Source organism: Alnus glutinosa, chromosome 2 (assembly GCF_958979055.1).
Source record: "Alnus glutinosa chromosome 2, dhAlnGlut1.1, whole genome shotgun sequence".
In the NCBI taxonomy this organism is placed as follows: domain Eukaryota; kingdom Viridiplantae; phylum Streptophyta; class Magnoliopsida; order Fagales; family Betulaceae; genus Alnus; species Alnus glutinosa.
This window is the reverse complement of record NC_084887.1, coordinates 35080304-35103272: the sequence shown is the minus strand read 5'-3', so window position 1 is coordinate 35103272 and position 22969 is coordinate 35080304. Positions and strand designations below refer to the sequence as shown.

General features: G+C 37.5%; 4 protein-coding genes and 1 non-coding gene across 6 annotated transcripts; 2 read left to right on the top strand and 3 right to left on the bottom strand.

The window, feature by feature from the left end:
- The first annotated feature begins 915 nt into the window (after positions 1 to 915).
- LOC133859746 (ATPase 11, plasma membrane-type-like) lies at positions 916 to 10166 on the top strand. The gene is made up of 21 exons (XM_062295263.1): positions 916 to 1241; positions 1579 to 1698; positions 2014 to 2112; positions 2393 to 2530; positions 2704 to 2838; positions 2934 to 3113; positions 3605 to 3811; positions 3905 to 4024; positions 4107 to 4226; positions 4385 to 4507; positions 4592 to 4696; positions 4812 to 4956; positions 6051 to 6215; positions 6549 to 6787; positions 7255 to 7287; positions 7401 to 7482; positions 7715 to 7875; positions 9020 to 9199; positions 9298 to 9480; positions 9565 to 9743; positions 9942 to 10166. Exons 1-21 carry the CDS (start codon positions 1188 to 1190, stop codon positions 10036 to 10038), a joined length of 2865 nt encoding a protein of 954 aa, XP_062151247.1. The 5' UTR covers positions 916 to 1187; the 3' UTR covers positions 10039 to 10166.
- A 139-nt stretch (positions 10167 to 10305) lies between these two features.
- Positions 10306 to 11159, bottom strand: LOC133859747 (thioredoxin H2). The gene is made up of 3 exons (XM_062295264.1): positions 10951 to 11159; positions 10722 to 10844; positions 10306 to 10622 (listed from the first exon to the last, which is right to left on the bottom strand). The coding sequence occupies exons 1-3, from the start codon at positions 11095 to 11097 to the stop codon at positions 10476 to 10478; spliced, it is 417 nt and encodes a 138-aa protein (XP_062151248.1). The 5' UTR covers positions 11098 to 11159; the 3' UTR covers positions 10306 to 10475.
- A 1384-nt stretch (positions 11160 to 12543) lies between these two features.
- LOC133860578 (protein NRT1/ PTR FAMILY 2.11-like) lies at positions 12544 to 14649 on the bottom strand. Its single transcript, XM_062296156.1, has 4 exons — positions 14565 to 14649; positions 14235 to 14452; positions 13502 to 14058; positions 12544 to 13372 (listed from the first exon to the last, which is right to left on the bottom strand). The coding sequence occupies exons 1-4, from the start codon at positions 14647 to 14649 to the stop codon at positions 12544 to 12546; spliced, it is 1689 nt and encodes a 562-aa protein (XP_062152140.1).
- Positions 14650 to 16836: 2187 nt separating this feature from the next.
- Positions 16837 to 22891, bottom strand: LOC133859744 (uncharacterized). 2 transcript variants are annotated; one of them, XM_062295261.1, is made up of 10 exons: positions 22516 to 22891; positions 22354 to 22415; positions 21401 to 21544; positions 21125 to 21235; positions 20765 to 20969; positions 19361 to 19419; positions 18275 to 18327; positions 17956 to 18178; positions 17551 to 17659; positions 16837 to 17439 (listed from the first exon to the last, which is right to left on the bottom strand). In XM_062295261.1, the coding sequence occupies exons 1-10, from the start codon at positions 22775 to 22777 to the stop codon at positions 17177 to 17179; spliced, it is 1491 nt and encodes a 496-aa protein (XP_062151245.1). In that variant the 5' UTR covers positions 22778 to 22891; the 3' UTR covers positions 16837 to 17176. The 2 variants fall into 2 exon arrangements, with proteins under 2 accessions (XP_062151245.1, XP_062151246.1); XM_062295262.1 differs by having other exon boundaries at positions 22354 to 22428; positions 22516 to 22647.
- A 5-nt stretch (positions 22892 to 22896) lies between these two features.
- TRNAA-AGC (transfer RNA alanine (anticodon AGC)) lies at positions 22897 to 22969 on the top strand. Its single transcript has one exon. It is a non-coding gene; the product is annotated as a tRNA-Ala (tRNA).

Genomic DNA, 22969 nt, shown 5'->3' with positions numbered 1-22969 from the left:
TCATTATTAAATTTTAGATCCAACGGTAATTTTCACTACTACGTTAGAGAATAAACATTTGAGAATATAAACTTGAAAGTTCGTGTAGCATTTTTCTTTCTTCTGGGCAAAAAAGGTTTTATTGTTCAAGCAAAAAAATGGACTCGCTACATAATCAATTCTTTTTAAGAACAATTTTTGCAAAGGCAATGGGCCCCATTAGTCTCCACGTGGCTTTGCTACTAACTGTTGTGGTAAGTACGTGGATTATCATGTCAGTTTATAAAAAAATTTACTGTAAAAATTATACCAAACACTCCATTCCCCTACTTTCTTTTGACTTTTCTCTAAAAACAATCAACTTTAAAATATTTTAATTTTTTTTTACTTTTTATTTCACATCAATAATTTTTTATTATTATTCAAAAGTACGTGGATTATAATATAATCCAAAAGTACGTGGATTATATTATAGTGAATTTTTTTTTTTACTTTTCTATAAAAATTATTTATACTTTATATCACATCAATCACTTCTTACCGTTACTTAAAAAAAATTCAACTCAACAATATTGACCGTACACAACGGGTACCTCTCAGCACTCTTGAAAAAATACTTGTTCTAAGGTCATTTTTTTCAGGGGCAAAATTGTCAAAATGGGGAGTGCCTCATTTTAAGACTAGGAACCACCTGTTAAACTAGATGCTTATCGTCATATATTTTTTTTTTTTTTTTCATTCAAGCACTGGAAAATCACAATAATTATCGCAATAATGGAATTCTAAGAAAATGAGTGTGTACCTGCCAAGTACATGATCTACTTCGAGCTATTTATCCGCAGCAAAGGACAATCGTGCCCTAAAAAAACTGACACTTTTATGATTTAAAGAGAGAAAACAGAGGAGGGACAGAGATAAAAACGTCAGTACCAGCTCCGTTTGTTACAAATTCTCAACTCAAAACAAAAACGCAAACCCAGAACACTCTTAAAACTACACATTTTCATCTTTACCTCATATATATTAATTTTTTTTTTTTTAAAAAAAAAACACTATAAATCCACGTTAACAAACAAACAGAGCAAGAGTACTCCATTGAGGGATGACAGAGAGTGCTCTGTTTTGCCATTGATTTCTGGCGGGGGTTTTATGCACCTTTAATATCTGCTTCCACTTGCTGATGCACCAGTAAAAACGAGAGGTTTGAGATGGATAACAAGGCAGAAGATTTGGAGGCTGTGCTAAAAGAAGCTGTGGATTTGGTAACAAAACAGAGCAACCTATCTGTCCCATTTTTTCTACTGTTCTGAGAATTATTTTCGCTTTTTTGGGTGTTTTTGCTTTTGTGTTTTTCGTTTTTAGTGCTTTTCCTCTCTGGGTTTTTGGTTTCTGGTAGGTTGGTGATGAATATGAACTCTATTTGTGCTTTTTGTTGCTGGGTTGTATTTTTTTTTTTTTTTTTGTGTTTGCGACGAATCCGTACTTCACATAGATTTTTTTTTGGTGTTACTGTGTTCTGTTTTTGGTGTTTTACTTCTCTCTGGAGTCATGCTTTTGGTTTTGCTTTTGAGTTTGTAATGGAATTTGTATTTATTGTAGGAGAACGTACCGATTGAAGAGGTTTTCCAGACCTTGAGGTGCAACAAAGATGGTCTCACAACAGAGGCTGCTGGGGAAAGGTTGGCCATTTTTGGCTACAACAAGCTCGAGGAAAAGAAGGTACACTATTCTTATCCTTTACTATCTGTTTGTTTCAACGGAAACTTTTTTCCGGAAAGAAATATGATACTCTTCTGGTGTGAAGAGAGTCAACATAAACCTTCCAAGAACTTGGCTGAAAAAAGAAAATGATAAATCTTTCCCTAGCCTTACTATGAGTTTTCACCAAGATTAATGGAAACCGAAAGGATACTTTGTTTTGAATTATTTCTCAATGATACAAACAGAGATAAAATTTCTTCTTAATTTGTTGTCTCTTTGGGCTTTTGGTTGTTTTGACGTTTTCTGGTTGTTTTTTGTATTTTGGGTTTACAGGAAAGTAAGTTCTTGAAGTTCTTAGGCTTTATGTGGAATCCTCTCTCATGGGTCATGGAAGCCGCTGCTATCATGGCAATTGCGCTTGCCAATGGAGGAGTAAGTATTCTTTTTCCTCTACTAAGGATTTTTCTGTCACAGCTCAGAAAGACGAGGGAAGAAAAGGAAGTTGAGCTTTCCATGTTTATATTGATATTCTTAAGGTTTCTTTGAAACTAACAAAAAATTGTCTGTATAGCGTTCAGTTGATTCGAAGTTTATTTTCTCATGTCCCATACAGAATATTTATATTATTTTTTTTTACTTCTGTCCTGCATTTTGTCATCAACCAGGGAATTTTCACTGTCTGTAACTTCATACTGCAAGCATATTTTTGCAGGGAAAACCTCCTGATTGGCAAGATTTTGTTGGGATTATTGTTCTGCTATTCATCAATTCAACTATAAGTTTTATAGAAGAGAACAATGCCGGTAATGCTGCTGCTGCTCTCATGGCTCGTCTAGCACCCAAAGCAAAGGTATTGGTTGGAAAATTGAATGCCTCTCCTTATCAATATGATTACGTTAATGTTGGTGCTATGAATTGTCTTTTGATTTGATGTAAATCTGAGTTGTGGGTACAATGCTTTGGTTTATTGATGCATTTCTCGTCTCTTGTGATTATATAGTCTGTATGGTGTTATTATTTTAGGTCCTTAGAGACAGGAGGTGGATTGAGGAGGATGCGTCTATTCTTGTTCCTGGTGATATAGTTAGCGTTAAGCTTGGGGACATTCTTCCTGCAGATGCTCGCCTTCTCGATGGTGATCCCTTGAAAATTGACCAGGTGATTTTGCAGCTTTCGTTGTTCTGTTTCTTGAATTTAGGTCACCTTGGTTAACTGGAGCTGACTGACTTATCTTTAGTATTTGGACTTTTCAGTCTGCACTTACAGGGGAGTCCCTTCCTGTGACAAAAGGCCCTGGTGATAGTGTTTATTCAGGTTCGACATGCAAACAGGGAGAGATTGAAGCCGTGGTCATCGCTACTGGTGTTCATACCTTCTTTGGCAAGGCTGCTCACCTTGTGGATTCCACGAATCAAGTGGGGCACTTTCAAAAGGTAAATAGATGAAACTTCCTTTATTTAGACAATAGCTACAAGAAAGATAATAAAATACAGATTTGATGGGCAAAAGAAAATGGAAAACAAGCTAATGCAAGAAGGGGAATCAAGTTGAATACTTAGGAGGGGGTTGGTGGGGATGGATCTTACATGATAGAGAAGCACATAAGATATATGGAAGTAGCATTGCTGTTTATGCCACCGAGTTGTTTCTTTGATATCATTCATAAGCTTCTTTATGTTTCATATCAGTAACTGCCCTAATAAATCAATGACAAATCTTTTTTTTCTCTTTGGGCAAAAGGTAATTCCTGGTTTGCTTTCAACTCATGATCAAAAATTTATTTAGGTGACTGATAACTATGTCTGGACCTGAACTCACAAGAACATGTTAATCTGTGTTACCCATTTTTAACCTGCTGCTATTAGATTAATTTTTACTATTTGTAACTGTATCTGAGTAAATTATTTTTGTACTTGCTTACTAGGTCTTGACTGCTATTGGAAATTTCTGTATATGCTCAATTGCTGTGGGGATGATAGTAGAGATCATTGTCATGTATCCAATTCAACACAGGAAATACCGTCCAGGAATTGACAATCTGCTGGTGCTTCTTATTGGAGGAATTCCCATTGCCATGCCCACAGTTTTGTCTGTGACAATGGCAATTGGATCCCATCGTTTGGCTGCGCAGGTTGTTTATATTAGAGGTGTAATTTTATTTACTAACTGATCTCAGTTTGATGGTTAACTGTATATATGTGCCATTATTTAATAATATTTGCAGGGAGCTATCACTAAAAGAATGACAGCAATAGAAGAAATGGCAGGGATGGATGTGCTTTGCAGTGACAAAACTGGGACTCTGACACTGAACAAGCTTACGGTTGACAAGAATCTTATAGAGGTTGGTTAATGCTTGGTCCAGTTCATGGTTGCATTTTTAACTCTCTTAGTTTTTGTGCTGTTCCAACATTCTATTTGTGTAGGTCTTTGCAAAGGGAGTAGACACAGATACTGTTGTTCTGATGGCAGCTCGAGCATCCCGATTGGAAAATCAAGATGCAATAGACACGGCTATAGTTGGAATGTTGGGTGATCCAAAGGAGGTGTATATCAATTAATTATAGGATTTCTCTTTTACATTAGGTTAAAATAGCAGAGTTGGAAGTTTGCTGCCAATCTTTATTATGTGAGTAAACGGATATAGGTGACTTTTCTACACTATTTATTTATTATGTTTATTTGCTTCTGCTCTTGACTGCAGGCTCGGGTTGGTATACAAGAGGTTCACTTCCTTCCGTTCAACCCAACTGATAAGCGAACAGCTCTAACGTACATTGACAGTGAAGGTAAAATGCATCGGGTCAGCAAGGGTGCACCAGAGCAGGTTAGATTATACACAACTATTTTATGTACTTTTATGCTTCTGGATTTTTAATGAATTAATTTACGCCTGTGTTTCTATTACTAGATTTTGAATCTTGCACACAATAAGTCAGAGATAGAAGGTAGAGTCCACGCTGTGATTGATAAGTTTGCAGAGAGAGGATTACGTTCTCTTTCAGTAGCATACCAGGTATTCTATCATCCATGTCATTATTTCTTGGCGATATTTTCAATTCACTTCTAATGCATGTTTTTCGTGTAATAATTCATGATCGTATTGGCAAGTTTCTTTTTTTAATGTGTAGGAAGTTCCTGATGGAAGGAAGGAGAGCCAAGGAGGCCCATGGCAATTTATTGGTGTCATGCCTCTATTTGACCCGCCTAGACATGATAGTGCAGAGACAATAAGAAGAGCATTGAATCTTGGAGTAAATGTTAAAATGATCACAGGTGTGTCTCCTTTAAATAACAATATAAAATGACTTCTATTTTTTATTTGTATACACGGTAATGCTTTGGCACCTTTGATGCCTTGTACATATCGCAGCTATAATAAGGCTTTACCAGTGAAATGTACCAGAGGATTTAATGAGGCAGTGTAATGACATGTTTTACATCTTGGGTAAAAGTTCTATGTAACAGCATTGCAAAACTGTATAAGAAGGATATCGATGATAAGCTATCTTTTTCATCTTGAACTATTAGGTGTCTAATGTCTATCACTTTGTAATTATTCTACAAAGAACTCCTGCATTATTAATTTAAGCCAAACAGATAATTCGCAGACTTTATACACGTGATTTGAGTTTAATTACATATTACGTGTGGATCTTTTTGTAGATAGCATCCCGGACATCCCTTTGTTTATTATGAGGTATAACTTGATCCTTGTTAAATTATCATTTATCTCAAAAACTTAAGTTAATAGGAAATGATGAATTTGACACTCTCTCTAACTTGTGGGCTCTAATTCCACCTCAATAAGTTAGGCCAAACTTGTAGAATATTTAATTGAAATGAGAAGTGAACTATGGAGATGAGATAGAGTTTGAATTCAAGACTTTTGCTTTGTTACTATGTTAAATTACCAATTATCGCAAAACTTAAGTTGATAGAAAATAGTAAATTTATGCATTTAATTAATATTCTAACAATCCTAGATTATACTGATAGTAATTAACACCAGTTCTATTTCAGTTTTTTCCCCCTCTCTTTTAATAGCAAAAGGGTGAACTTTAGGTCTAAATACAATAAAGGTGTTTTATAGCGTTTGTTGTACAACTTAATTGACATTGCTGTTTCCTTGCTTTTACATAAAATGTTATGTTGTTGCAACTCAGATGCTTCTAGCTTTACTTGGCCAGTCCACTGTGATGCTTATAAATGGGAATCATGTATTTGAACAGAATACATTATTCTTCTCTGGCACGTGGAAATTACAATGGCATCTACCATAATCTTTCACTTTCAGTCTTGTTCATTGACTATTTTATCATTATTTGGCTAATATCCCCATCTGCTTTACTCTTTTCAATGTCCATTAGGTGATCAACTAGCAATAGCCAAGGAAACAGGACGCCGTTTGGGAATGGGAACCAACATGTACCCATCCTCTGCATTGCTAGGACAGAATAAAGACCTGTCAATTGCTGCTTTGCCGGTTGATGATCTGATTGAAAAAGCTGATGGGTTTGCTGGCGTTTTTCCTGGTACTGCATTTTTATTTTTATTTTGCTATTTGAGTTTTTCTTTTTTCTTTTTTTGAAAGGTATTTGAGTTTTTCTAAATTAAAATGGATAACATATCACTAAGCCTAGTCCAAATTCCATTGCACCCAATTTAGCTACTAGTAGTCTAGTACCAGGAAGCTGGATCCCCTAAACTCTGCAGGGGAGACAGCTAGATTCGACAAGGTCATGCTGGTAACTTTACTTATATAAATTGTTAACAAGAACTCTGTATGGCTTTTTGTTGGATAAACATAGCACATTTCTTCTATTGTCCTTGTTTATCTGACTGCACTAAATTATTTGTTGGTACAGAGCACAAATATGAGATTGTAAGGCGTTTGCAAGCTAGGAAGCATATCTGTGGAATGACTGGTGATGGAGTTAATGATGCTCCAGCTCTTAAAAAGGCTGACATCGGCATAGCTGTTGCTGATGCAACTGACGCAGCTCGTAGTGCTTCTGACATTGTTCTTACAGAACCTGGTCTTAGTGTTATTATTAGTGCCGTACTGACTAGTCGGGCAATATTCCAGAGGATGAAGAATTACACGGTGAGCATGCGCTTTGATCTTAGGAAGTTTTGATAAAATGTTCAGAATCTATGAGATAATGGGTGGTTTTTCTATTGACACATTTATTATGTCCATGTTAACTCAAGAAACCAATGGGATCCAGAATGTGGTATTTAAGCTTTTCAGATCAGACAGCTTCGTTCTTGGCAATGCCTGGTTGGGGAAAGAAAGTGGTTGATCCAGATAGGATTCACCCTGTGTTATCCATGTTTCTGGATAGGAGAGAAGAACTTTTTTTTTCATTTTCTTTTTTTCTTTTTCTTTTTTTTTTTTCATTTTGTGAGAAGCCCTATTGCGTTCTGTGCAAACAAATGGCATCATTCCCCTCAGGAATATCCAACAATTAGTTGTACTACTGATACCATTAATAACAATTGTAATTATAGGAGTTATTATGGTTTTAATGATAGCGTTCATCGAATTAATCAATTCATTTTTTGTTGCAGATTTATGCAGTTTCCATTACAATCCGTATTGTGGTAAGTAATTTGGTGTTGGCCACAGGATATTGTATTTTGAAAATGTTGTTAATCACTTCCTGTCCTTTTAGCCACCTGACTTTGTTTTCATCCCATTTGATTTCTCGTGACAGTTAGGTTTTATGTTACTTGCTCTCATATGGCAGTTCGACTTCCCACCATTCATGGTGCTGATTATTGCTGTCCTTAATGATGGTTTGTTTGCTTTTTTTAATCTCGCTCTGATTTTCTTATTTTATCTAACAAGCATAGGACTTTTTTTGGTTCCTTCATTACTGAATGATTAAATAATCAGATAAACACATTGTTTCCTATCTCTTTACAGCATTCACTTAACATTAATTCTCCTAGCAGAGAGAGAGAATCTTGCAGATTCCTTTTCTTTATGGTGAGAAGTTTGCCACTAACGAGATCTATGGCTTGCCAGGCACCATTATGACAATATCGAAGGACAGGGTTAAGCCTTCTCCTCTGCCAGATAGCTGGAAGCTATCAGAGATCTTTGCAACTGGAATCATTCTTGGTGGTTATTTGGCTATGATGACAGTCATCTTCTTTTGGGCAGCATACAAGACAGACTTCTTCCCTGTAAGACTTATTTGATTTTTGTTAAATGATCACCAAATTTATGCATGTCATGTCAGAGAATACCTGATCTTTTAAACACATCAATAATTTCTGTTCTTTGGAGGCTGTCTAATTTTTTAATCAAACTCAAGCTCACTCCTACCATCATCATCATCATCATCCAAGCAAGTTCCATGTGCAACTGAAGGCTTATTTGCATAGTTTTGCTTTTTGTTTTTGCTTTTTACATACTAGGCACTATATCCTATCAAATTATGAAAGTTCAATTTTCCAATTTCTTTTATCCCTGACCATCTCATTCATCCCTTAACCTGCTAAAGCTTCCAATAATTGAGGGTGGTCTGCTTGTGTGTAGTTAGACTAATTAGACCATCACGGTCAGCTTGGTCTTGTCTAATCCTGGTTGGGTCTACTTTTTATCCTGTAAGCAAAGTTAAAAACTTTGTCCACGGTATTCCAACACTGGTCAAGTGTCAGTCGGCATAATTGTGTGTTTAATGTTTATTGTCCAAGGTTTTGTTAAATGACAAATGCACAGACTCATAGCCGTTTTTCTTTTTACTATTATTATAAAATTTAATTGGTTATCTTAAATCACATGCACCAAGTTGTTCTTATTATATTTGCCTTCAATCTGAATAGTTTGTGAAAGAAGTTGGTTTTCTTCCATGCCACCTTTTTGTTCTTATTAGATTCGCTCCACATGTACTGTTTAAATCTTTGGACTTCAAAGCATCCTATGCCAAGTACGTTTTCTGTTCTCTGTCTCTAATTGCACAAGTCAAAAGCAGATAATTCATCCATCCTCTTCTCTTCTTTATGCAAGCTGATCATGGTTGTAACATTGTATAACTGCATAGACTTGATACGGTAATTTTGTCCCATCCTTTTCAATGATTTCTTCTGACAAATATTCTCTTATGTACTTGACATTTCTGGCATTATGGAATGATCTTATCTTAAAGAAAAAAAATGATTTTCATATGATCAGTTTTTGTGTGCTTGTACTTCTGTCTGTATGTATGAATCTTCTCCTTACCTTGTCTGCTTGTTATAGCTGTCCGTTTTTCTGTATCATTTATCAGTTAGAATGATTTACTTGGTGCTCATTTGCTTGAATTGACTTGTATTATGCCATATACAGCGTACATTTGGGGTTTCAAGCCTTCAGGAAAAGGACGACTTTAGGAAGCTTGCCTCAGCAGTGTACCTGCAAGTGAGTACTGTAAGTCAGGCTCTCATATTCGTGACACGGTCCCGGAATTGGTCTTATGTCGAGCGTCCGGGCTTTTTACTTGTAGCAGCTTTTGTTATTGCTCAGCTGGTGGGTGAACTGCTGGTTTTTCCTTGCATTTTTGTGATTTTATCTACTGATATATGGCAATGTCAATGACCTTTCTATCAATTTCGTTGCGTGTTCAGGTCGCCACGCTCATTGCGGTCTATGCGAACTGGAGTTTTGCTGCAATCAAAGGTATTGGATGGGGTTGGGCTGGTGTTATTTGGCTCTATAACCTCATCTTTTATTTCCCACTTGATTTTATCAAGTTCGTTACCCGGTATGCCCTGAGTGGGAGGGCTTGGGATCTTGTTATTGAGCAAAGGGTACGTGTGACACTGTTTCAATAGAGTAAGTTGTTAAGAAGTGCTCCTCCATGACTCTTTGTGGTTGAATTCTCTGTTCTGCAGATTGCCTTCACAAGGAAAAAGGATTTCGGGAAGGAAGAACGGGAGCTTAAATGGGCACGTGCACAAAGGACGCTTCATGGGTTGCACCCACCTGAAACCAAGATGTTCGGCGAGCGCACAACTCATTCAGAACTTAATCAGATGGCAGAAGAGGCAAAAAGACGAGCTGAGATTGCTAGGTACACAAATTTTCATCGTTGCTGCAATGAAATGATGATGCCATTTTGTAAAATATGCCCTCGTTTATTGAGATTACATGTTATCTGTATTTTTCTGAGATCTTCATATTGAGCTTAAGAGGAAGATGAATGCTCTTTTAGAGTTGAATCCTGGTGGAAAGAGTGCATATGATGGATATGTTTTCTTGTTTCTTGCAGACTGAGAGAGCTGCATACACTGAAAGGCCACGTCGAGTCGGTGGTGAGACTTAAGGGCCTTGACATAGACACAATTCAGCAAGCATACACTGTCTGAAAGATCAGAAACTTCTTCGATTCCCCATGGTACATAAACATGGTGTTAATGCGCTGGAAACAAATTAAAGAGCTGTAGTTTATCATCCTAATGTATAAATCATAGCCCACCTGCATTTTATATGTTTATATATCTGTTGCTAAATGCAAGACACTGCTTCAGTGTAATGTGGGATGAGAAACCCTGATTGAGATTTACCATCAAATGATAATGAAACTGAGAAACCCATTGGAAAAAAATAAAGGAAGCAAATAACCACATAAAAGGTTAAGGGAAACTATAGTTATAGGAATCGTAATAAGAAGTGTTCATCATTTTCTCACCAAATTAATTAAAACCATCATCATCATCATCATCATCATCATAACTATAATGGAATTTATGGAAACTGAGAGGTACAAACTGAAAGAAAGAGATAAAGCAAATAATCAGAACAATCAAGAAGAGGCCTGGAGAGCTCTGTGCTTCTCAATCTTCTTCTCAAGCTCATCCTTCTTGGCCCCAACCACCCTGTCCACCTCCTTCCCCTTCTTCACCAACACAAACGTGGGCATCGCCTGCACCTGAAACTCCTGCGCCACATCCTACGAAATTTCGCACAAACCCAAAAACAAAGTCAACAACCACATACAAACCCAGAGAGATTTGCCGACAAAGAATAAGAATCGGGAGAGAACACGCACAGGTAATTCATCGACATCGATCTTGGCGAAGACGACGTCGGAGAACTTGGTGGCCATGCCGTGCACGGCGGGCTCCATGAACTTGCACGGCCCACACCAGGCAGCAGCGAAATCAATCACCGTCTTTGCTCCGTGCAACATAGAAAAGGGAAACGAATTAATCCCTACCTAACACCATCTTAAGGAAGATTAGAAAGCTTAAAGAGAGAGTAAAAGCAAGTAATTTTACGAGTTGGGAGGATTCTTTGGAGCTGTTGAAGTGGAGCTGCCATCGGGCGGAGGAGTGGAACGACATGATCCCGGGACCCTCCGAAGCCGACGGAGCCGCCTCGTTCGTCGCGCCCACTCCAAGCAAGCTTGAGAGGAAAGATCCCATTCTCTCTCTCTCTCTCTCTGTGTCTCACTGTGGCTTCGATGAGCGATTTAGAGCAATTTATGGTGTGCGCTTGGGAAATTAGTGGTCTCTATTCTCTATGCTTGGACCTCGTGAGTCGTGAGTCGTGACCATCGGGCACTAGTGGTAACAATGTTGCTGACGGAAAAAAATAAAAACAAAAATAAAAAATATATACATATTAGGTTAAATTATTGAATTTATCTAAGATTTAGACTTATATTCAAAAATGATCTTTCCTATATATAAATATATATTTTTAAGAGTATTTTTAAATACTTATATTGTTTTATTGGATTGATGTAGCAATGTCTATCAGTCTTTCAATTTTTTTTCTTTTTTAATAAAGAGTGATTTCATATTAGCCCATTTAAATGTAGTGTATTTATAAATTTAGAACTTTTTTTTTTTCACTTATTAAAAAAAAAATAGTTTTACCCTCTTTCAAATTAAAATTTTCAGAAGAAACCTAATGGTTTTTTTTTTCCTTTTTAATTTGTTTTATTTGAGAGTAAAATTATCTTGACTTATAATACATGGATTCGGATATCCTATTCCCTATCCAAATAGGAAGGAGTAGAAATAATAACATGAGTTGTGATTAGGGCTCCCCTACCTGAATGTGGCTCTTATTTGGCCGAAACTATCATATTCGGACCGAAGAGTCCTAATAGCAAGATTAATTGTGAGAATTCCTGTTAGAGTTAGAGGGTATAATCACGCTTTGAAGTCAAAAGTCTACTAGCCACCGCTTCTCCATCTAACCTTCGTAGGCAATTTGCATTTCTTATTTAGGTTACTTCAATGATTGTTCTATGGATTTTGTTTTGTTTGCAACAATCTTCTCTAATCTCATTCTTCTTTTTTTTAATTCTTAATAACACGTTTAAGCACCCCACACAAATTTGAAGATGGTGGCTTTTTCGGATAACCTTATGGGTATCTCAAATGAATTGGCATGGTGGTTGAATTATTGTAACGTCTTGTATTGAAATTAATTGATCTTATCTTTCTATTCCTCTTTTGCTCACTATCTTTATTACTCTTTTCTCAAAATATTTTGCCTGTACCAATTCTCTCATCCTCATACCATGAAACTTTTGTTTGTAACAACAATTGAAGACATTTGAGGACGTGAAACATATTATTTCTCCACAATAACATAGAAGATCATATAAGGGATTTATCGGTTCTCAACAGAAAAAGGTTTTGAACTCTTAGGAAAGCATCAAATATCAAAGTGATGGAGCATAGACGAGGATTCCTTACAATTCATTATCCAAATTGCACACAATTCGGGCAGCTCCACATAGCGAGAGGTTGTAAGGCTTACCTAAACACGTGCAATTTAGACAGTCTAATTGTAAAGGATCCCGATCCGATGGAGCGCCCCCTTCTTTGTGAAGTACATAATACAATATACTCAAATTAACATTCTTCTAAATCCCCTTTATATCTATACCACCTGGCACACACCAAAAAGTATCCAAAGTTGAGGACACCCAGAGCAGCAATCATGTAATAGAAGTAATCCAATCTCCCTTCGTTAAGATCCTCTGGCAACCAATCTCCAGTCCGAGCTCTCAAGCTGATTCTATGAACCACATAAACCAGAAAACCACTTAGATAATTGGAGCAGGCCATGCCACAAAATAAGAAAGACCCAGCAATGCTCCTCATGTTCTCTGGAAACTCCTTATAATAAAGTTCAATTTGGCCAATGGCGTTGAAAGCCTCGCATAGCCCAGCAAGTGCAAGTTGAGGGATTAGCCATAAGCCAGACATAGATGATTGTTTTGGCATAGTAAGAGGTGAGGTTCTTCTCCGCTCTTCAACCAAACCAGAAACAACCATAGTCAAAACTGAGAGCACAATTCCAATGCCAATTCTTTGGAGAATCGTGATGCCACCTTCTTTGCCAGTCAGCTTTTGGAGGAAAGGAACCACGACTCGGTCATAGATTGGAATCCACATAGCAAGGGTTAGCATGGCAAAGACTGCATAAGATGCTTCAGGCACCTTGAAGCTGCTTTTGCTGAGGCGTCTGTCGGACTGAGAAGCTTGGTAAACCGCATAGGTTTGCTGTTGGACTATAGCAACGTGGAAGACTATCCCTGATGCCCAAATGGGAATTACTCTTGCTATGCATTTCAATTCTTCTACTTGTTGTATGCTGCAAAGCTTCCATGGGTTGGAAGCCGATCCATCAGAATTAACTTGGTCTTCTGGTGTAAGGATTGCAGCCTTGTCAAGGAACCTGAGGCCATGATCACTTAGATTAGATCACTCAAATATTGCATATAACTAAAACAAATGCAAAAGCGTTTATCCTTTCTTTCTTTCTTTTTTGGTTGGGACCAAAATGTGGATTAGAGAGATATCTTACCCAAATTGATCGGTGCAGGGTAGTTTGGAGTTGTTGGAAGTGTTGGGCATGTAGTTGAAAAGGTTAAATGCCCTGTTTTCAGGCAGCTTTAACTGACGCTTCCTAGTGGCAGCCACCACCACTTGTACCACACTAACAAGGGGGCTTCCCTGGGGTTTTACTTTAACGTAAAATCTTGACCCCAAGAAAAACAATGCACATGAAATGAACATAAGGCACGCAGGAATGGCTAACCCAATAGCCCAGTTCCTGTTCTGCACATAGGTGATGAACGTTACTGATATAATCACGGCAAAGGTGAAGGTAAAATAATACCAATTGAAGAAACTGTTAATGGCCCTTTTGCCGGATTCGGTCCTCGGATTGAACTGGTCAGCACCAAAGGCTAGGTTACATGGACGGATACCTCCAGCTCCGACAACTAGGAGGCTGAATCCGGCTAGCAAGAAGGCCAATTGCCAAGCCGTTGGCCCGACACATGTGCTATTATGGTTTTTCTCACAATGTGGAGGGTGCAGTTTGGAGATTGCCGCTGTTAACATTAGTCCTGTCATCCCCTAGGAAGAAGGAAAAAAAAGAGCTTAAAATTATTGATTGTTGTAGATATGTTGTGAAGAACATGTTGAAGGGACATGCATTAGATGTACATAAAATTTTAAGGTCTTGGATCTAAAATTGAAATGCATACATGGGAAATCCGATCTAAAAATGACAGAAAAATCATCCAAATTACCAAAAGAGAGGACATGGAAGCAAAGGCCAAGGTCTTGTAACGTCCAAAGTAAGAATCGGAGAGGAAGGCACCCAGCAAGGGTGCCATGTTTGTGGTGCCATTGAAGATGTTAATGAGTGTTGCAGCTGTCACTTTCTTCATGTGGAAGACATTGTTCAGATAAAGGATGAGGTTTGATGAAGTTCCAATTGTTCCAAGCTTCTCAAATGCCTCGTTCCCTGCAATTGTTTTTTTTTTTTTGTTTCTCTATGTTTAAGATTAAAACCAAAAGAAAAAGATGGGTGGAAGTCAAAAATGCTAGAGCTCTGCCTCTCTCATTCTCTATCTTACCAATGATAAAGGCTATGGCTTTAACTCCTGCGTGCTTGATCTCAGGCTCATCAGTTGGAACAATATTCTCCTCCTCTCTCTCCATTTTTTTTCCTTCAAATAATGAACAGACTAGAGAGTTGAAGCTGAGTGATACAGAGTTGATCAGCAAGACAAGAAGGAAGAAATCCTTTACTCTCACCTACTGGTTATTCTCTCTATAACATGCATATATATATAGGCACATGTACATGCACATCAGCACACGCATATGCATGCATGTATGTTATAGTTGCTAGTGAGTGATGTTGCTTTTTGAGAGCATGCAAACTCATACACATGTTATGGTGCCGGTCCAAAGGAGAAAATGTTGTAGGCCGCTTGCTTGTTTTGGTTGGCTGGCTTAACCGGTCCCCTTTGTGCATTTGGTGAATGGTGAGTACCGAGTAGCCTATACAGGTATCAAAAAGCTAGCACTTTGAATGTTGGTTTGTTTCAGGGAAAATCTCCCACATTAAGAGAAACAGAACAAAACAAAAGGTCCAAAAGTGAACAAGAAAGGGAAATACGTACTCTTCTTAACAACAGGCTAATTAAATAGGATGCTCAAATAATTTAAGGCTCCGATAGATAATGACTATTTCATTTTGATACGGAAGAAGTGAAAAGTTCATGGAGACGGAGAGAGTTTGCGGTGAAAAAAATTCTAGGATTTACTTTGATCAATTAATAACTGATACATGTTTTATTTAATGTTTTGATTCTTTCTGATATAATTGGCATCAAATATAGAGGTAGTAATTCGTGTTCGTTTGTCGAGTTCATGTAGTGTCAAAATATGAGTATATATAAGACTACATATCAACTTTAATTCGACCAATTTAATTAAACATGTCAAATCCTTCAACCCTAATCAGCTAATTTTAAGTTGGATTTGCGGGCCGTGTAAAAATCTGTTAGCCCTAATTAAATATATAGAACAAAAAGGCTTTCAGTACAGTTAGATGAGGCAGATCATGCATGAATATCCGGTGGATCATGAAAAACAACATGCATGCTTTTTATGACACCATTAAGTGGAACAACCAGGGCTAAAAGGCCTCCTCTACCAAGTTAATCGATATTTCTGTTCATTATAAGTGTGGAAATCTCATAGGGTTGGGCTTTCCAATCAGGAAAAAGCCGAACGTAGTTAAAGAGGTCATGCTGCCTGCGAGCTTCTGTTTACTGGCATTTTAACATATGGAGCTGAATTTCGGAGATTATCTAATGCTATCATAAAAGGTCAATACCATTGCAGAAGAATATGGGATAGATTTTCCCTTGTCTCCATTTTTTTTTCCCCAGTAGATGTAACCAAGCATCTAACTTTTTGGCATCTGGATCATGTGTACCTAAAAGATTTACGAGTTCTAACAAAACCAGGGTCTCATTTCATAAAAATTATCATTTCCCACTTATTAAAACAAAGGTCTGTTGTTGCTCAATGCGCAGAGAGGGAAAAAGGCACAACGAAGGTATTTTTTTTTTTATTTGGAAGAATGGAGCATGCAAGAAAGAGCACCCACTGCCCCACTAAAGAGTCCTGCCTCTTGCAGAATTAGACCTGCAAATATCAACGTTAGGAGCCAAATGTATCAAACAAAAGGGGAAATAAAGGAAGTTAGTGATAAAGTCCATTGAGACTTACTCTTCCACAAAAGGTACCTTGAGAGAAGAGGTTTGCTCAAGGCTTATAAAGCCCACAACCCAAGTATACCTTGGCAATGTGGGACTCTTAACACGCCCCCTCACGTGTGACACTATTGTCCAAACACGTGTATAACAGGAGGGAAGGCCCAACATTATCCAAGGCCCTGAAGCTCTGATACTATGATAAAGTCCATTAAGCCTTACTCTTCCACAAAATGCACTTTGAGAGAAGAGGTTTACTCAAGGCTTATAAAGTCCACAACCCAAGTATACCTTGACAATGTGAGACTCTTAACAATTAAAAATTCATTGTACCAAGGCCTGCCTGTCGAAGATTTCTTCCGCATCTCCACCAAAAGTTTTGATTTAGTTAATTTGAGTTAAGACCTCAGTGGACAGTGATAAACTTTATATGAGTCAGAAAAAGACGTTTGTGGTTCATTCGAAAATTTGAAGGCATGAGTTGTTTTCACGATGAATAATGTTAAAAACCACATTTTTATTCCAAAATTATCCCGCAATGCTGATATAGCAATCCCAATCAACCTTCAGATCAGTCATTGTTAAAAAGAGGGGGAAAAAAAAATAAAAAATCCAAGAATTTGTTGGAACTACCATGTATGTTAGCATTATAAAATAGTTATGAAATAAAAATATAATTTCTAGCATTACTCTCACACGGTACCAAATAGAGCTATAAATTTAGCCATCAATCAAATATAGCTCAAAAAGGGCGGGCAAATTCACCTTTTACTTTGCACAAAACAACTGTGCCATTGTACACTAAAAAACTAGGTAAAATGAATTAATTTAAGGGAACCCAAACTACAAAATCAGATCCCATCTGACAACCAACAGGTGAAACTGAAGGAAGTTGGTTCAATGAAGGCATAAATTTATAATGTACATAAAAGATAACAAATGCCACGTTATACCAGACCTCACTGAAATGGAACTGGAACACCCTGCCTCTTGTTCACAATAGCCATTGCCAAATACCGGGTACCCATTCCAATAGGCACCTGCTCATCAGGTCCCTCCCAGAAGGGGGCTTCACCTTCGCCTACCAGACGCCAGTATCCCGTTCTGAGGGACTCAGCTTGTTCGTCTGTGCAGTTCTGAAGAAGACCTTCCACTCGGAAATTTATCCCAAGAGAACCAAGAAACTGAGACTGAGTAATTGGGCCATGGACAGACACATCGCCTGTAAAATGTTGAAATATTCAAATTTATCTTCATTTTCTCTTTTACTTCTACATTCAGAGAAGGTAAAAAAAAAAAAAAAAAATACAGCTAGCACAATGAGGACATGCACCTGAAGCTTCCTCAGCACAGTGCCGAATGGAAGCAAAGTCAACATATGCACTGAGATCAGCGGATCCAGGATCATCCAGAATGTTGACAAATTTATGTTTTCTAATTGCCTGCAGATATGTGTTATTGGGAAGATGATAAAATGTGAGAAAAAGGAAGACAAGAGTATATGTAATATTGGGAAAGGTATTAAAAGGGGAGAAAAAGGAATAGAAAAGTATATATAGGTAAAGATGTTCTAACGTTACATGGTTAGCTAGATAACTATCGAGAGACCAAACTTCAAGAAGAATTCATCCTCTGATATAATGACAACAGTACCATAAAACTAAAAACAGCAACATGAAGAATCATTCCCGATATAATAAAACCAGCACCATAAAACTAAAACAGAAAGGAAACAAACCTGCAGACTATCTGAGACTACTGCATCCATTCCATAATCAATTATAAGAGCCCCTCCTCCATCAGAACTTATTCTTTTAGCAATAGTTTGAGTCAACTCCATTGCCTTGGGGCAAACCTCAATGTGATCAAGCTTTGCTATCTCTTCAGTCGCAGCCCATTTAGAGCGCTTCATTAGATAGAGTTTTGCAGGCGTAGGCTGTGGAGATAGAACAAAACGAAACCTGAACGATATTATATAAAAAGTATCAAATACCTAAATTCTTTACCAATTGCACCTGCAAAGAGACTAATTGTCAGGTTAGGTTTTAGATCCTTACGATGAATCTTCTGCCACATCAACCATCTTCTCACACCAGCCATGAGAAACCCTCTGCATACAAGATTAATGCAGGATGAGAGAATAGTTGAAGTATGCACTCACCAATGACAAGATACAACAAAGAGTTTACAAGTCTACAGTAAGTTTGCTTATTCTAAAAGTTTACTGATATTAAGCCTAATGAGGATAATTTGAAAATATTGAATTGGAAACTTCCAAAAAAATAAATTTTGAAGCTACTTGGGAGGCCATCCAGTACTTCGCCTAGAGTCAACTGGTGGCATCTCATTTGGTTTCAAAAGATGTGCTAGCCATAGCTTTGTTTCTTGGCTGGCTATTCAAAATAGCACAAAGAAGAAAGAAACCCATCCATCCAATATCTCTACTGTGAAGATGGAAATCTTTATCTCAGTGACATATATAAATGGTCCAATACACATGAATATATATCCCTTGACATCTTCCATATCCAGAAACTATTTTGGAGTTCATATTACTCTCCTCAAATTTCCACTTGACCTAGTGCATGGGATTACTGAGAGCATAAAGCAAGTTGTTGTCTTAGTTTTGCATGGCCTAAATCTATATGCTAATAGCTATTATGCTATCATTAGAAAATTTGAACTATCTGTTATGAATGACTATATTGTTACTTATCAACAACAACAACAACAAAAACCCGACTATATTGTTACTTAAAAAAGTGGAGATCACACAATTGCCCATTGTTGAATCAATTCTTTCACAATGATCTAAATAATTACATGGTGAACCAAAAGGAGGAATCTTATATGAAAAATAATAACAGCCACTAAGCAAGCAAGATTGAAGCAGAAATGAGAATGCGGGACAAAATGAAACCAGAAACAGTCAAGGAGCTGCAAATGTTTCATGAAAGTATGACACAGCGCTAGAAAATTCAATATTAATCAAGGAATTTTATTAAACCAAAAAGTATCTCTTTCATTTATATGCAAATAACAGCTTTCATAAGTGTTCAGTCATTCATGGACCATATAGATACATCTGTAAAAAAACTACAACAATCATCCAGAACTACACAACTCAAATTAACCAGACAAACCTGAAATTGATGAACTGGTAAAGCATCATAAAACTCATGGGCAATGACGATTGTAGGCACTGGAATTTATGAAAGAGGAAAGAAAAGTTGGTCAAGAAGGGAGGAAAAACAAACTGACATTTTAAACAATTAAAGCACAGGAGAATATAACGCAGTTTTAATAATATCTCCAAGATCAAAATCAGAAGAACAATGGTCAACAGCAAAACTTCTCCAATATGTTAATTACACTCAGCATATAACATTGCAGTCCCATATTGGGAATATAAGTAGCCCACATAGAGTAGGTAGTTTATAAAGACACTTATGGGTGCTAAGTCTCACATTGCTTACTTACTAGGTGAAACTGAGCTTTACAACTGGTTTTAAAGAAGCTCCAAATTGACTAGTTTTTTTTGTCCAAATTGACTAATCTTTTTAAGGAGATAGCGCAAATGTTGCTAGCACGTTCCCTGAGTTGTTACAAATAGTATCAAAGCCACCTAGTAACGCCACGTGGTACTGGAGCACTGCATAATGTAGACCTGGCGAGGATGTCAGAGGTTTACGTGGGGGAGATTATAACACTCAGGTCCCATATTGAGAAGACGAATAACCCACATAGAATGAGTGGCTCATAAAATCTCATATTGCTTACTTACTATGTGAAACTGAGCTTTATTGTTTACTTACTGGGTGCTAAGTCTCATATTGCTTACTTACTAGGTAAACTGAGCTTTATAAGTGATTTTAGAGAAGCTTCATATTGACTAATCTTTTTGAGATGATAAAGAAAATGTGATTAGCATTTTCCATAGGTCGTTACACAACATTTCACAAATATTAAACATGGTAATTGTAAATCACTATCATGTTAGTTGAATTGCTTTAGCATGCTATAATACCATTCTTGCTGTCAAATCAAGCATTCAGCATGCACCAATCATAATTTTCATTGATTCATAGAGTTGAAAGTAAAACACCAGCCTCTAAATAACTGACTAAATAACCTAACATCCAATTTTCTCTTTGCCTAGTATGATTGCAATTACTGTACAAAACCTATAAAAAAGGACAACATAAGGTAATATCATCATGTATAGCAAGCAACTAAGAAAAACATATGCATAGGATTATCTCATGCATATCTAGTTCATGTCTTCATATAATGTCCTATGAGATTTCGAAAAAAAAAAGTTTCATCTAGGGACAGAAAAATAATATTTAGAGAAAATTGTTTATGCAAGCATGTGTGTGTGGAGAGAGAGAGAGAGAGAGAGAGAGAGAGAGAGAGAGAGAGCACAGGTTACACATCATTTTACTCAATTTCTAGAGGAACACGTATATATAAGAATCTGCCATTCTACTCGAACTATCGTGCACATCTGGTTGTTTTCATTTGTAAATCAATAAGATATTCCATACATCCTGAAGGAATCTGCTCCAGTGCAGCATGCCATGTCACAGGAGTTCCAGCCAACGTGCTGACAGTCCTTTTGTTCATCTTGTCATCCATATTATCTTCGTCCTTGCATTTCAAGTTGCTGTGCTGAAGCTTCTGTAGTGTTGGGCTACATTCTACCATATGGATGTGCAACGAGTCGGTGAAGTTCTTAAACTTAGAAGCCCCCTACAATAAAAGCTAAAGTTAAACTAAACGTGAACCCAACTGCATTTGCTAACTAATAAAAAGAGTGAAGAAATAAAAGTGAACTATTATTCTTATGTTCAGCATTAAATTGAATATCCAAAAATAGATGCATGATGAGGAATGTGGTCTCATACCCGAAGAAAATCGACCATGAGAGTTCCTCGTCCTGGACCCAGCTCGACTAGGTTAACTTTATTTGGTTGTCCCATTTGCTCCCACAGACACATGGCCCAAACACCAATCATCTAAGTATATAGGCAGGACATGAGAAGTCATTCTTCTTGATTGCAAATCTTCGTAAATGGAAGCAACTTAGAACATAATGCACTTCGGTTTAATGAGTCCTAGAAATTTCTTATAACATTATGAGGAGATATGAGCAACTGAGAGTTTGTTAGCAACCAAATTACCTCCCCAAACATCTGGCTTACTTCAGGAGAGGTTATAAAATCACCCCCTGCTCCAAACACATCCCGATTAATGTAGAACCCAGCTTTAGGATTTGTCAAAACTTCCCCCATATACTCAGCAACTGAGATTGGCCCACCACGGAACTGACAACACAAAAGTAACATGCAATAAGATTAGAAAAACAAGCAAATTCCCATGTCTATATTGAGATATTATGGCACATTTAAATCCCAAGTGGCAATGATTCAGCCCCATTTTTACTGAAAATGATCAAGCAGGATGCGCCTAACATTAAATAAATGGAAGTGCCCACGGGGATGGCAGGAAACCATGGTTATATATGATTGTGTTATAATATTCACAAAAGTTCTACTTACAACTTCACAACGAAGTCATAACATATAAGTTTTTTTCTTTGCCATCCACCATATCCATTTCATATTCATGACTAGAGCATCCCTTCTGGTCAAAATTTTGTTTCGTATACATTAGCACCAACATACCATATCAAAGTATAATACCAACATCCAAACTCTCTTCAAATTTTGCTATAAAAATTCAAAGTGTCAAACATTTTGCTGTTCAGTTTCTTTCCTTCTATTCAACGAGTGTATAGCAACCAAATGGGCAATAGCTGAATGGGCGACGAGATACAGATCAAAATTTAACAAACCTAAACTCAAAATGATTAACCAATGGCACAGTTACCTCACCTCTTCCTTTATTTCGATTAAAAAAAGTGAACACCATAACCCCACAAGTCCCAAAGTACCAAACCCACCTCAATTAGTAATGAATTTCATTGAGAGACACTACAAATCCAAAATCCATATGAAATTTCCGCATAGTACACCAGGATCTCCAACGTTCAAACTGACACGTCACGAAAACCAATATTTACACTACCATAAAGCAACATTTGAAGAAAATAAAAAATAAATGAATTGCAAACCTTGATGATGCTTTTGAGGTGCTTGATAAGCTCGGAGTCCGAAGAAGGCGCATGGCAATGCTCTGCCATTCAAACCTTACTTAAACAAAGAACAAAATCTAAGAAAAAACAATAAAGAAGGCCTTCTCATTGAGCTTGCGCTTGATTTACAAAAGCATTTACCGGGTGGATTGTAGAGTCCGGAGCGGTCGACGGAGATTGCGGCGGTGGGTGGAGAAGTGGTCTGGTTCGCATCGTCTTCCACGTGTTCGACGAAAGAAGTGTTTGGGATTTGTGACGACGAAGAAGAGGAAAAGAAACGTGTTATAGAACACGAAGGAGCCGGACGTGGTGATACTGGTGGGGAGAGTTGTGGAGCAAAGTAGCAGGCATTGGATAGCCGACGATAACAAGTGGCAGATTGTAGAAGCAGACGTCTCAGCATTTCGTGATTACAGTGATCTCTGTCCCAACCGACTTTCGACGAGCAAGAGAACGATACAGCCTATATACATTTACTGAAATATAATTGATTTATAAACATCTCAGGCGCTTTGGCATGGCGGGGATGTAGCTCAGATGGTAGAGCGCTCGCTTAGCATGCGAGAGGTACGGGGATCGATACCCCGCATCTCCA

Excerpts from the sequence above, each read along its gene's own strand:
- LOC133860578 (XM_062296156.1), bottom strand. The coding sequence starts at position 14,649 with ATGGAGAGAGAGGAGGAGAATATTGTTCCAACTGATGAGCCTGAGATC. Across the intron at positions 14,453-14,564 it reads AGCCATAGCCTTTATCATTG|GGAACGAGGCATTTGAGAAG; the intron begins GTAAGATAGAGA and ends AAACAATTGCAG. Across the intron at positions 13,373-13,501 it reads CCCTGCACCGATCAATTTGG|GTTCCTTGACAAGGCTGCAA; the intron begins GTAAGATATCTC and ends TCATGGCCTCAG.
- LOC133859746 (XM_062295263.1), top strand. The coding sequence starts at position 1,188 with ATGGATAACAAGGCAGAAGATTTGGAGGCTGTGCTAAAAGAAGCTGTG. Across the intron at positions 3,114-3,604 it reads AAGTGGGGCACTTTCAAAAG|GTCTTGACTGCTATTGGAAA; the intron begins GTAAATAGATGA and ends CTTGCTTACTAG. Across the intron at positions 9,481-9,564 it reads ATCTTGTTATTGAGCAAAGG|ATTGCCTTCACAAGGAAAAA; the intron begins GTACGTGTGACA and ends TCTGTTCTGCAG.
- LOC133859747 (XM_062295264.1), bottom strand. The coding sequence starts at position 11,097 with ATGGGATCTTTCCTCTCAAGCTTGCTTGGAGTGGGCGCGACGAACGAG. Across the intron at positions 10,845-10,950 it reads CCAAAGAATCCTCCCAACTC|ACGGTGATTGATTTCGCTGC; the intron begins GTAAAATTACTT and ends CACGGAGCAAAG. Across the intron at positions 10,623-10,721 it reads TCGATGTCGATGAATTACCT|GATGTGGCGCAGGAGTTTCA; the intron begins GTGCGTGTTCTC and ends GAAATTTCGTAG.
- LOC133859744 (XM_062295261.1), bottom strand. The coding sequence starts at position 22,777 with ATGCTGAGACGTCTGCTTCTACAATCTGCCACTTGTTATCGTCGGCTA. Across the intron at positions 22,416-22,515 it reads CGGACTCTACAATCCACCCG|AGCATTGCCATGCGCCTTCT; the intron begins GTAAATGCTTTT and ends TTTGAATGGCAG. Across the intron at positions 18,328-19,360 it reads TACCAGTTCATCAATTTCAG|AGGGTTTCTCATGGCTGGTG; the intron begins GTTTGTCTGGTT and ends TCTTGTATGCAG.